At 43.7% G+C, this 13685-nt stretch overlaps 1 protein-coding gene across 3 annotated transcripts in view; it reads right to left on the bottom strand.

Annotated features, from left to right (window-relative positions):
• COL4A1 (collagen type IV alpha 1 chain) overlaps positions 1–13685 on the bottom strand; it is a 149749-nt gene that overhangs the window by 106845 nt on the left and 29219 nt on the right. For all 3 annotated transcript variants that reach the window (XM_081905937.1, XM_081905936.1, XM_081905935.1), the window contains exons 5-11: positions 12764–12808; positions 12593–12655; positions 12448–12501; positions 12227–12253; positions 9023–9106; positions 5806–5868; positions 1193–1228 (exon numbers count right to left, since the gene is read on the bottom strand). In XM_081905937.1, the coding sequence (XP_081762063.1) occupies positions 1193–1228; positions 5806–5868; positions 9023–9106; positions 12227–12253; positions 12448–12501; positions 12593–12655; positions 12764–12808 (372 nt within the window). The remainder of the gene's footprint in view (positions 1–1192; positions 1229–5805; positions 5869–9022; positions 9107–12226; positions 12254–12447; positions 12502–12592; positions 12656–12763; positions 12809–13685) is intronic.

Below are 13685 nucleotides of genomic sequence, written 5' to 3'. Positions count from 1 at the left end.
TGCAGGAGATGGGATTTGAATCAAAGACCTCAGATGGCAGCAGAGTCTACAACCTGCCAAGGGAGATCGTTCCACTGTCAAACAGCTCTTACTGTCAAAAGGTTTTTCCTGATGCTTAGTCAGAATCTCCTTTCTTCTAACTTGAAGCCATTGGTTCAAGTCCTACGCTCCTTATTAAAGGGACCCCTGACCGTTATGTCCAGTCGTGGACGACTCTGGGGTTGCGGTGCTCATCTCGCTTTACTGGCCGAGGGAGCCGGCGTATAGCTTCCGGGTCATGTGGCCAGCATGACTAAGCCACTTCTGGCGAATCAGAGCAGTGCTCAGAAATGCCATTTACCTTCCCGCCGGAGCGGTACCTATTTATCTACTTGCATTTCATGTTTTCGAACTGCTAAGTTGGCAGGAGGGGACCGAACAATGGGCGCTCACCCCATCGCGGGGATTCAAACTGCCGACCTTCTGATCAGCAAGCCCATGGCTCAGTGATTTAACCCACAGCACCACCCGCGTCCCTACCCTCCTTTGTAAGTAAGCTAATTTGCCACTTTACACAACAAATTCACTTTTGGTTTACATCTGTGTCTGTGTAGAGCTTTTCCAGGTCTCATTGTCAAAATATACCTAGAACTGAGTGTCAGATTGCATGTGAGAATTGCAGGCTTGCATGCAAACTGCACACTTCGCAACAATGCATATTGCTATGCATTGTCATCCAGCCAGGAAGGTCGTGAAGAAGGTCATAGAAGTTATTCCCTTAAGTACAGCGATGAAGCAGCCTCCTCCTCTGAGCTCTTTGGTGCACAGGGAACAGTCACCAGCCATACATCATGACAATACATAGTATGTGCATTTTTACAATCAGCAAATTTGCTTTTGAAATTTCCCTCTCATAAACCTTTAAAATGCCAAGAGTACTCGGTTGTTATATTTTTGATTCTCAAGATCTGACTGCATTCCTACACAGTACTCAAGCAGAAACTTGAAGAAACTTTTAGACACATGTCTGCCTTTGAAAACAAAGGCAAACTTCAGTTGTTCAAGTAATGCTATTTTAGAAACTCAAGGAAATGAGAAACTCAATGATTTGTTACTCCCACCCTCTGGACATATAGATCAGCATACAAACGCACACACACTTACTGAAGGAAATCAACTCCCCCAAAGCACCATTGACTGTGAATCGTCTTACCTTCTCACCTGGGGGGCCTGGTGGCCCTGGAGAACCCTGAAAAAGATTGTTTTATTAATACTGATTTGCTTGTTTCAGCCTTGTCAATTCTTTAACAAAGGATAATTTTATAAATGGAATCTTTATTTAAATACTGTTTCTATCAGTGAATTAAGTCATTGAATTGTTTTATCTTGAAAACAGCTTTCAAGGAGCAGAAGTGACTAAGTCAATTCTGTACTAGAAATGCCTTGCTTAGATGAATCCTTAAGTCAAAGCCCACAGAAGAACCGGCTCTCTCTAAGTAGAGGATAAATTGACACCCTACTTCCTGTTCCCAGTGGCTTTTGGCTGAACCATCAAACTCAGGAGGTGGCTCACCATGTCTATAACAGTAGTTTTTATATTTATGGTACCCACAGGTTGCTTCAAAAAAATCACAAAGTGAGTGTAGAACTAGCTCTTGAACAAAGGAGAAAAGAGCAGCTCTATACTGTATGTAGTCAGGCCAAATTGAAAGGCATCCTGTCTTACATCCTTCTGATTGCCACTCATTCTAATTATTGATTTAGGTAAAGTAGAACCCTTTGGGTGAAGTTGTGGTGTATCAGCCGGAAGTGCTATCACTGGCATGTTCAATACACTGCACTACAAATATTTGCCTCAGTTCAGGCATTCAGTACGCATGCCTAACACATGGAGGCGGGGAGAGGGGGGTTCTGCCCCTGTCTCCATACATTCTGTGCAAGATGCAAAAGGGCACTGGTCCCTCTCCATGTGTTCAGGATATGCATATACTGCACACCTGAATAGTCTATAGAAATATGTATGGATAAGTAAGTTAAACCTAGGTTTCTTTGAAGTTAAACAACTTAGTCTTAACTTGTCCCAGTGATTTCAATGGAACTTAAATTCAACTATCTCAGGCTGCAACCAACCCCCAGACTCTTGAAGTACACAAAGTTTTCCCTGTGAGGGAAAAAAACACAGTAAATAAAAATATTTTATTCAGGGTGGATAGAGTTAATATTTAAAGTTGTAATCTTGCCTGTCAATTATTTTTTCACTAGTATTATGCTACCTGTGTGCAAGGTGCTTTGCAATACACAATCATCTGATGGCCACTCACTGCAGGGCTGATGTTTGAGGTCCCTTGGACTCCACCCTTGATCCTTGCCACCCTTGATCCTTGTGGGGAATTCCCCATGGCCTGGGGATCTAGGGATGGATTCCCACCCAAATGCCCATTAAAATGGCCCAGTGGGTGCCCTTATCACCAGAGCAACAATCCATAAAAGGGCCATTCGTGCAGTGGAACTTTGAAGCACAGTAGGCCCCAGAAGCAAAAACCCTCCTGCCCCTCCTTCTCCTTAGCTTAATCCTTATCACATTGCTAATATTATTTTCCTTTTCAGATCCAGCATTAACGTTGCTTTTCTTCCTGTTAAATGTTTGGAAAAAGTCAGAAGTCCAAGGCAGTATAAGTTCCTCAACTACATTTACTCAACATTGTCAGTGACAACAGCTCACTTGTAGGGAAAAAAAAAACCAAACTCATAGGGCTACACAATAATAAAAGCCCCAGCATGAACTGACCATTAACAGTTGAAAGTGCATGCGCTTACTTGCCATTAGAACGTTCGTCTACCAACGCTTATACGATTGGTTAGAACGTGCCTTGTAACATAAAATGTGTTAAACCCAATACATAACACTTCCCTAGGTCATTTGCCAGCTTAACAATTTGTTTTCTCCTACTTCCTGACTTTGCTAGGTGTTATGTACTGAAGTTCTCACCCTGGGCCAGCAGGGGGATACTGTAGATAGTTTTCACTCAGGTCCACATATGCAAATAAGGAATCGAAAGTGACGTTCAGTGACTGGATATTTACAGAAAGTGGTTACTGTTGCGTTCTAGTGGAGTTCTATATAATCAGGCTGGCTGAACCCTTCAGTTCAGTTCAGTTCTGGCCTGTGAATAAACAAGAGCTGTTTGAAGATCCGCTGTGTCGTCTGATGTGTTCACCCGCAACTTAACACTATGGTTGCTAATGGTTGCTTGCTATATTCAAAGCCGGGAAGGAACTTGTAGATGATTTGTGGACAAATTGGCCAGTCTGGAGCTTTTGCCTCCCCCATAGCAAAACATCACAACTTTGTGGGGTAAGGCATTAGTTGGAATCCTAGTCTTTGAGTGTCGGGTTAAGTGATGCATTAACCAGTATGGAATCAGCAGTATTTCCAGGATGCCCCTATCCAGAAGCCAACATGGGGCAGATGGGTCATAGGGCTTCCAGTGGCAGCCTTAGGACAGCCACCTCAGTTGATTGACATCTTGGGGAGGCCATAATTCTTGGCATGACCCTGAAGTGGTTGCAGCCTTCCGCTGGGAGGCTGGAATGGATATACATCCAATGCGAGGTGAGCCAAAGTTCCACCTACACCTATAATCAATAAATTTGTGGCCATTTTAATTCCAGATTGTTGTCTACCTATGTTTGTGCCTCAGGTTTGTGTCTACCTATGTTTGTTTGTCACTTCACCTCAGAATTAGAGCGGGGTGAGGTTCTGCGACTGGGACCGCAATGAGGTAAAGCAGGGATGGAATCCACCTTGTGCTGAAGGCTAATCTAAGAAGAGAGCTCAGATCCGAGGCAAGAAAAGATATTATCGTATTTTTCGCTCTATAAGATGTACCAGACACCAAGACGCACCTAGTTTTTGGAGGAGGAAAACAACAACAACAACAAAATTCTGAATCTCAGAAGCCAGAACAGCAAGAGGGATCGCTGTGCAGTGAAAGCAGCAATCCCTCTTGCTGTTCTGGCTTCTGTGATAGCTGCGCAGCCTGCATTCGCTCCATAAGATGCCCACACATTTCCCCTTACTTTTCAGGAGGGAAAAAATGAGTCTTATAGAACAAAAAATACGGTAATTAAGCCTCTCTGGGAGTTGAATAGAATAAAATTAACTGAATGAAATCAATTGGCTATTTACAAAGTCACATGCCACCTTTCTCCCTGATGAAAAGGGGAATGATTCTATCTGGGAATGAACAACAATGGTTCTGAAATATGTTAAAAGGACAGGAACACTCAGCAGAATTCCTAAATTTGTATAATCTTTTATCCCCCTCCCTCTATTTTGGGTGTAAGAAAGGAAGGAGAAGCCTGGCTGTGGAAGTAGACATCTGCCTTTAGTATGTCAGATCTCATTCCAAATTTGCATTCAGTTAAGTAGCTCTTTCAGATATATTGTGTTAGCAATTCTAATACAGTGGTACCTCGGGTTACATACGCTTCAGGTTACAGACTCCGCTAACCCAGAAATAGTGTTTCAGGTTAAGAACTTTGCTTCAGGATGAGAACAGAAATCCTGCTGTGGCAGTGAGGTGGCAGCGGAAGACCCCATTAGCTAAAGTGGTGCTTCAGGTTAAGAACAGTTTCAGGTTAAGTACGGACCTTGGGAATGAATTAAGGACTTAACCTGAGGTACCACTGTACCATCATTATACTTTTCACCTACCCCCCAAAAAACAATCCTACATGGCCAAGATCTTTAAATTCCTTCTAGAGGTTATCCATTCCAAAAAAAAAGCATGCTGATTGCTTTCTTTTGCACGTTTCATTATTAATTGATCTTTCCTAAACATTAATGTGCAAAACTAGGTGCAGGGAATTCCACAGGATCTTCTAATCCTTTAAGCTTTCTTCCAGATTCTCACATCACATGTCTAACTGCAGGATGTACAAACATATTTTTTAATTATTATTATACCCCACATTTCTTCCCTTACGGGGTTCAAGGTGACATGCACAGACACCTATGGTGGTCTCCCACTCAAGCACAGACCTTATCCTGACTAATTTTTAATTGGTGTTCTTATTGAAATTTTTTTTATTTTATTTTGCAGAGCAGTAAGTAAACATGTGTTTTTCACTTCTGCAATATCTTTCTTGAGCTAACCAACTTTTAGTTCTAACCCTCTAGCCATGTTGTCTCCTTTCTCTTCCTTTCTCCTACTTTTGCATATCTGTTATACATGTTATATATTATGTTTGAGTTATAAACAGCAGTACATGGAATCATAGAGTTGGAACGTATCCCAAGGGTAATCTAGTCCAGCCCCTCCAAATGCAGGAATCTCAACTCAGGAATCTATAGAAGATGGCTTTAAAATTTCCAAGGATAGAGAGTGCGCCACTTCTCGAGGAACTACAGTGGTGCCTCACAAGACGAAAAGAATCCGTTCCGCGATTGTCTTTGTCTATGGGTTTTTCGTCTTGCGAAGCAAGCCCATTGACAGCTAAGCGGATTAGCGCTACAGCGGTCTAGCGGCTTCTAGCGATCAGCTGTTAAGCGGCTTATCAGCGGATCAGCTGTTAAGTGGCTTAGCGGCTTAGGAAAAGGGGGGGAGCGGAAAAAACCCGCAGGGACTCGCAAGATTTTTTCGTCTTGCGAAGCAACCCCATAGGGAAATTCGTTTTGCAAAGCGCCTCCAAAACGGAAAACCCTTTCGTCTAGCGGGTTTTCCGTCTTGCGAGGCACCACTGTATCAGAAGTAAAGAATGAAGGCAGTGGCCTTATGTTTGCCCAAAACATCTACAAATAAAGAACTATAAGCTGACACTTACAGGTTTTCCAGAAGGTCCAGGTGGTCCAACAGGGCCCGCAATACCTGGTGAACCAGGTGTTCCCTGTATATGACAAAAACCATTAAACACAGTATCTTTCCCATTTATCTGTCATTCTGTTGTCTTGTAAAGGTAAAGGGTAAAAGGACGTCTGACCATTAGGTCCAGTCGTGGCCGACTCTGGGGTTGCGGCGCTCATCTCGCTTTATTGGCCGAAGGAGCTGGCGTACAGCTTCGGGTCATATGGCCAGCATGACTGAGCTGCTTTTGGCGAACCAGAGCAGCGCACGGAAACACCGTTTACCTTCCCGCCGGAGCGGTACCTATTTATCTACTTGCACTTTGACGTGCTTTCAAACTGCTAGGTTGGCAGGAGCTGGAACTGAGCAATGGGAGCTCACCCCGTCGCAGGGATTCAAACCGCCTTCTGATCGGCAAGTCCTAGGCACTGTGGTTTAACCCACAGCGCCACCTGCATCCCTTCTGTTGTCTTGTACCCTAGTACGATTCAGGGCAAACTACAGAGGTAACAACTTTTTTGCATTGAAAAGCAGCTGAGGTGATTTGGAGTGTGGCTGTGGTTCTCAAGGAGGGTTTATTTATCCTTTCCTCCAGCACTGTTTCCCTGGCTTAATACCCCACCCCCACCCCCAATTATGGGGACAGGAGGTGGGAAGAAGTCTATATTGTAGCTACATTTTCCAGTTTGCAGCTGGCAGAAGCATCAGGGATAATTTCCATCAGGGAAGCAGTTGGCAGAAGACTGCCACTACCAGAACCATGGCATGAATCTAAGTTTATTGGGTTGTATCCAACTAAGTTATTTATACTTGGAGCAAACACATTGAAATCAATGGACTCAAATCAGTCAGAACTAGCTTTAGCCCTGTCAGGTTATTTCAGGGAAGCAGCAAGGGCAAAAGGGTTGTAAAACCAAGGAACAGCTTTCTTATAAAAGAACAGTCTAGAACCGCAGCATGACTTAGTTGGACACAATGCCACCTGTAGCTGAAGCAACGGTATAAGTTAATTCTATATCACAAGTCCATTGATTTCAATAGGTCAACTCTGAATCTTGATTTCAATGAGCCAACCCATTTATTACATTTCTGCTCCTTCCTTCCTTCAGAGCTTACGAAACATAAGCAAAATATACAAATGAAGTTCCAGATAGGTAGCTGTGTTGGTCTGCCATAGTCAAAACAAAAAAAATTCCTTCCAGTAGCACCTTGAAGACCAACTAAGTTAGTTCTTGGTATGAGCTTTCGTGTGCATGCACACTTCTTCAGATACTGACTAACTTAGTTGGTCTTTAAGGTGCTACTGGAAGGAATTTTTTTTTGTTTATACAAATGAAAACACTGTGTAAAATAATACCAGAAAAATAATTAAAACACAGAATTCACAGTGCTGCAAACAATAAATTACAGGCATCCATCCCTCACCATGGCTGCTTTAAGGACAAAAACAATGTCATGAGGTGTGTGGTCAGATCACCCATGTCATGTTTTAAGACACTGAATCTAGGACAGAACTGCACATTGGAGATAGGAGAAGACTTTGATGTCAATGGCTCACAGATATTTCATGGATCAATATAAATTTCTTATGAATACATAAGAAAATGAGAAAGGGGCCCTGCCCTACACAGCTTGGATCCAGGCAACTAACCGACTGCCTACTCCAACATAAGCCTGTCGCCTCAGGAGGTTTTCTATCAGGCTGCCCTGCCATCTGAGGTGAGAAATGGGGAGGAGAAGGACCTTCTAGGTTATGGGATCCAGTGCTTTTTTCTGGGGGGATGCTGAAGAAGAAGAAGAAGAAGAAGAAGAAGAAGAAGAAGAAGAAGAGGAAGAAGGGGAGGAGTTTGGATTTGATATCCCGCCTTTCACTCCCTTTATGAAGTCTCAAAGCGGCTAACATTCTCCTTTCCCTTCCTCCCCCTCAACAAACACTCTGTGAGGTGAGTGGGGCTGAGAGACTTCAAAGAAGTGTGACTGGCCCAAGGTCACCCAGCAGCTGCATGTGGAGGAGCGGAGATGCGAACCCGGTTCCCCAGATTACGAGACTACCGCTCTTAACCACTACACCACACTGGCTCCAGTACGCAGTACGCACATCCCTAAACATTTTGTGGATCAAAGTTTGGCCTCATTGAGGGCCAGTATTTCAATACGAGTAGGAAAATGAGAGTACCCCTAACCATTTTTTTTAAAAGAAAAAAGCACTGGTGGGATCCCACATGTTCTCTCGTTAGGGAGGCTCATCTGGCACACATAGAGTGACTCAGGTCCAGCCCAAGTCATTTTGGTACCTGAGGCAGACCCCCAAATGGCACCTCTCTCCCTACCAGTGAATGGGGGTGGGGAGGCAAGATCTACATTAGGAACAAGGGGGGAAGAAAGATAGACATTGGGTGGGATCTACTGCCCCAGGGGACCCTGCCGCCTGAAGCAGCTGACTCACTTTACCTCATGGGTTGACTGGCTCTGCCGGTTAATATACACCTGCTCTGCCTTGGAATATGGGTCCCTAGTTCTAAGTAAGTGGAAGCTGCACCCTTCTCTTTCTCCCCAAACACCCATTGCAAAACACAATAAGCATGAGAAAGGCTCCCTCACTTCAGTACGTTTCCCTCCTTAGGACATCTGCAGATGAGCACAGCATCTGGGTGCTTTGCAACAAAATACCTTTTCCTGCGGGGTGGGGGGAAAGATGGAGAATAGAGGAGAAGGGAGAACAGCACAGACCCTGCAAATATTCTAAAGGAGAAACTAAGACAGCCTCAAGGAAGCAATGACGAGCCATCACCTCCTGCAGAGGGAAGCAGCCCTCCTACCTCCCACAGTGCTAACTGTCCCAAGACACAACTTCCCTTCCCCTGGGACCCAGGCAAAGACCAACACAGAAACTCCCACAAAATCGCCCCTCTTCCTGCCTGGGAAGAAGGGGTGAGTGAAGACTGACACCAGGAACAAAGGGTGAACAATGACCTGCATCAGGATCTGCTGCCTGGTGGATGCTGAGTCTGCCTCCTGGATGGGCCAACCCTGCCACGGCCCACAAGGGATTCCATGTGGCTTTTTACACAGAGTGCACACATATGCACTGAAACGGCTTCTCCAAACTTCTGCAATATAGGCTTCCCTTTTAACCCTCCCTCCACCTCAGCCATCAAAATGAAGGTAAATTTTATTGGGTTTATAATGAGCCTTACCGGTAATCCAGGGTGGCCAGGAAAGCCTTTTTCACCTTTTAGTACACCGTCAGGTATCAGTCCAATAACTTCTCCTGGGTCTCCCTACATGACATGAATTAGAAAAAGAGATTCTATAGCTCTGCATGGGTACTGTAAGTGCTGGTCACCTCCTTTACTTGCTAGTAAATAAATGACAGGTCATGTCTCTTCAATTTTGTATCAAATAATACAGGACTGTACAGTTGACTTACACCTTGTGTGCTTGGCAGCCCATCAACTGACATAACACAACTTGAATGCATGCAAGGTGAGGAGCTTACATGCTCTAGCTGTCTGCCTTGCTTACTGGGCTCTGGGAAGGGCCATCCAAGATCTCACATGATGTCGTTAAAACTGGGAATATCTGTCTCTCTCCATGACTCACAAAAAGGACTATATGGGAATCTAAAGCATACAGTCATTTTAACTCATTATTTGTACTTGTATAAAAATGTTATATCACCACTATCTATTTAATTCCTTTCAAAAAAGAATGTGATCTATGCCTCATAACTATGTTTGTTTTTTAAAAAATTGGTAGGTCTAAACATTACTTAACTTTGGATAACTGCCCATGTTCTGCTGAAATTCTCTGAATTCTAAACTGGCCAGCTATGTGGAGAAGGAGGAGGTTCCCCAATTGCTACAGACCCTGCAAAATGTTTTAAATGCTTTGGGGGTATGTGGGGTGTTAGGGGAGGGGTAATACCTTTGGTGGAGTAGACACCATGTTCCTTCTGGTGTACCTTGTCCACCTTTGGTTCCTATTCTGCACTCAGCTCTCACCTGTGGCTCCTAGAAGCTGACAGTATGAGACAGCAGCCACACCCCAGGAACGGCTTTAATTGGTCAGCTAAACCAGGTAAGGGTAGGTGATGGGTCTCAAACCCTTAGTGAATTAGGGACTTCCCCTGCATGCGAATACAGGCTCCAGTGGATTGAGAAGGAGAGACCAATAGTGGGTCCAATGGTCAAAAAGGTGGTTTCTGCATGTGCTATAGAGGGAAGTGAGGGGCAGATGGGGCTCATCCACCTGGGAAGGGAGCCCATCTAGGAGAAGACAGACTCTGGCCCTAAACCTCTGCTGCCTTGCGGGATATCTTTGGATTAGTAAACCCTACACAAATCTGGAGTGGAGTCCCTAAGGCAGTTGGATGGTGCCATGGGGGGAGAACAAACGTGATTGGCCAGTTAAGTATTTCTATTGGTTTACTTGTTCTAGGGGGGCAGCTGCCCTCCCTGCCCTCCCTTGGCTATGCCCGCGGATGGCACCTTGTATGCCTCCTTCTGACAACCAAGCTGGTGCCAAATGTATTGCTCTGGTTTCTGTTGGATTACCTCAGTGAGGCCAAGGAGGGGTTCTTGTTGTCTGGGCAGCCCAGGACCTCCAGACACCCTGTCCAGGCTTCTTCCCCAGGGAGGTCACTTTGGGGCTACTAATACAGTGGTACCTCGGGTTATATATGCTTCAGGTTACATATGGTTCAGGTTACAGACTCCGCTAACCACTGGTACCACTGGTACCTTGGGTTAAGTACTTAATTCGTTCCGGAGGTCTGTACTTAACCTGAAACTGTTCTTAACCTGAAGCACCACTTTAGCTAATGGGGCCTCCCGCTGCCCCCGCACCGCCGGAACAGGATTTCTGTTCTCATCCTGAAGCAAAGTTCTTAACTTGAAGCACTATTTCTGGGTTAGTGGAGTCTGTAACCTGAAGCGTATGTAACCTGAAGCATATGTAACCCGAGGTACCACTATACAGCAGTTTGACTTCACCCCCATAGGCGCACTCCATTGTCTCTTGAGACAGACAGATGCCAACATCACATGCTTTACTTCAGAAAACTTGTGTGTGTCTTGCATAGCTGTCAATGTTTACTGTTTTTTAAGGGAAATTCCCTTATCCTGAATAGGATTCCGCGCAAAAAAGGGAAAATTTGACAGCCATGGTGTCTTGGATCTTACTTATACAACTTCATGATTATGCTCATAAAGCTCTCTGCTTAATTCCTCCTTCAGAGCCATGGAGCACTTTATGCAGCTGTTCATGTCCATGTACCCATCATAGTGTCATAGATATGTTGTTGGACTCGTTTCCATCTGCCCCAGACAGTGTTGCTAATGGACATGGCTGATGGGAGCTTAAGCCTAGAGGGCACCACGTTGGCTATCCTGGACAGACACTGAGGTTTCACTGGTGTGAGACATCAGAATGAAAGAGGGACACGTATCTCTAAACAAAGAGATCCCTTTAAACTTTTAGACTTGCTTCAGAGAAGCAAAGACTTGTATATTCAGGCTGCTGCATGCAGTGGCTCTCAGCTTCTTTTTTAAAAAGTGCAAAGTCACCACCATGACTAATTCTTCTTTATTGAGTGGAGTGATCCACAATATATAACAATTGTCTTTGTGGTCATTAACTATCTCCTAAATTAGAATTACTCATTTTACTGTCACAGTACAGCTTTATTAGGAACAACTAAGTTGACACAATCTATTTATCAAGTGTTTGAATTCTCTAAAACTCGTCTTCAGGCTGGGCATTAAGCAAATCCAAGGTGCAGCAGCCAAAGAGAGGAGAGAAAGTCTGTTGCAAGAAGCAGGGGGTGTTATGAAGTCTTCATTATATTAAACTGTGACAAGTGCAAAACAAATTTCCAGTTGCACCAGGGCTACTGGGATAAAGAAGTCAGAAAAAACATGATCTATTGCATTAGAAAGTCCAGATTGTGAATATTTTTCCAAATGGGTTGATCTGCTGCTTTTTTCATGCTTCTTTGTGCCAAAACACACATTGCAATATTCACATTTGTCTTTAAAAATAAAACAAAATGGGCTATTTTATTTTGAATGAAAACTAGGCTAGGCCCCAACCTAAAACATGCTTCCAATCTGAACTGAAACCCCACACCAGTTTCCTGCCTACCACTAATATTCTTTTTGTATTGTTTTGCACACAAATCAGCTCCCCGCTTGCTGTAGACCTCCAAAGGTGCTGTTTGCAGTAAATAGCAGCAAAATAAAAGTTATAGCTTAAGCAGATGACCTGACTGCTGCAGCTTCTGGCTGTTCCTAATGCTGAGCACAGCTACTTTCACCTGCTGGATTTTTTCTGTACTGAAGTTATTTGCATATTTTGTTATTGTAAACAAAACAAATAATGTTTTTAATTGTCAGATATACCTTTATTCCTGGAGGTCCTGGAGGCCCCTAGAAAAGAAATATTATATTTTCTGAGAAATTAAGAAATCAAGAAGACATTTTAAGCATTGTTTTTAATGTGTATATTTGAAATCAGATTAAAAGACTGAATTCTCAAGCTATACATTTTCTTACCTGTTTTTTCTTTTATAATGCTTACCCTTGTGCTTTTTGTTTTATTTATTTATTTTTTAAATGCTTACTAGATTTCCGGGTAATCCAGGTAAACCTTGGGGACCAAGAGGACCTCTTTCACCCTAATGGGACAGAGAAAGTGACACCACTTCTTATCTGAATAAAACCTGTTTGAACAATATTTCAAGAAAATGTTTGTTTCAGCTGTTTCACCTTTGTTCCATTGCATCCTGGGATACCAGAAGGCCCTGGGGGGCCGTCTCCTCCAGGGATGCCCTGAGATTAGGAAAGAGGAGAGGGAAGATACACAAAAACTGCTAGATTAATTTTTGGTGTACATCACTGCTGAAATATTGATAGTTGCAAATTAAGTATCATACATACAGGAAGGCCAGGATTTCCTGGGTAGCCAGCTGGACCTGGTGCACCCTGGAATTAATAAAATTATAATAAAGGTAATTAATCACTTTATGAAAATGTACTCTGTATAGACTTGGGGCTATGTCAGGTGAATAGTTATAACAAAAAGAAAATTCAGTAGACATTTCTCTTAAAGATGCATGGGAGATACCTCCAGTTCTCAAAAATATGTCGAATTGATTAACTGGTTAGAACATAAAGAAGAAGAAAAATACAGTGGTGCCTCACTAGACGAAAAGAATTCGTTCCGCGATTCTCTTCGTCTAGCGGTTTTTTCGTCTTGCGAAGCAAGCCCATTGACAGCTTAGCGGATTAGTGCTAGAGCTGTCAACTGGCTTCCAGCGATCAGCTCTTAAGCGGCTTATCAGCGGAACAGCTGATAAGCGGCTTAGCGGCTTAGGAAAAGGGCAAAAAAAGCAAAAAAAAACCGCCGGGGGACGCAAGATTTTTTCGTCTTGTGAAGCAATCCCATAGGGAAATTCGTTTTGCGAAGCACCTCCAAAACGGAAAACCCTTTCGTCTAGCGGGTTTTTCGTCTTGCGAGGCGTTCGTCTTGTGGGCTTTGTTAGGATACAAAATGCTGTGAATGACAGATAAGAGGCTGGCTGGATCCTAAGTTTCTATGAACGGAATTCTGCTCACAGGATATTCTTATTTGTGGAAGTGGGGAGGGGTTGGCTTTCATTGATCCTCCTTTCTACTGCAGCCTTAAAATCTGTTCTAGGGGATTGGAGATGCCTCTAGAAAAGTGCAGAAGTTTGTGGCAGCAGGGAATCAACAAAAAAAATCACCTTCCATTGGTAGGAGCCTCAGTGGATCAATTTCTTCACTGAATGAAAGTAGCCCTTTTGCTTGTGGAAGAACAATTTGGAAATGGGACTGGAAT

The sequence above is a fragment of the Podarcis melisellensis genome (assembly GCF_964234715.1).
Source record: "Podarcis melisellensis genome assembly, chromosome: 3".
Lineage (NCBI taxonomy): Eukaryota > Metazoa > Chordata > Lepidosauria > Squamata > Lacertidae > Podarcis > Podarcis melisellensis.
The sequence above is the reverse complement of the archived record's forward strand: the minus strand, read 5'-3'. Positions and strand labels throughout refer to the sequence as shown.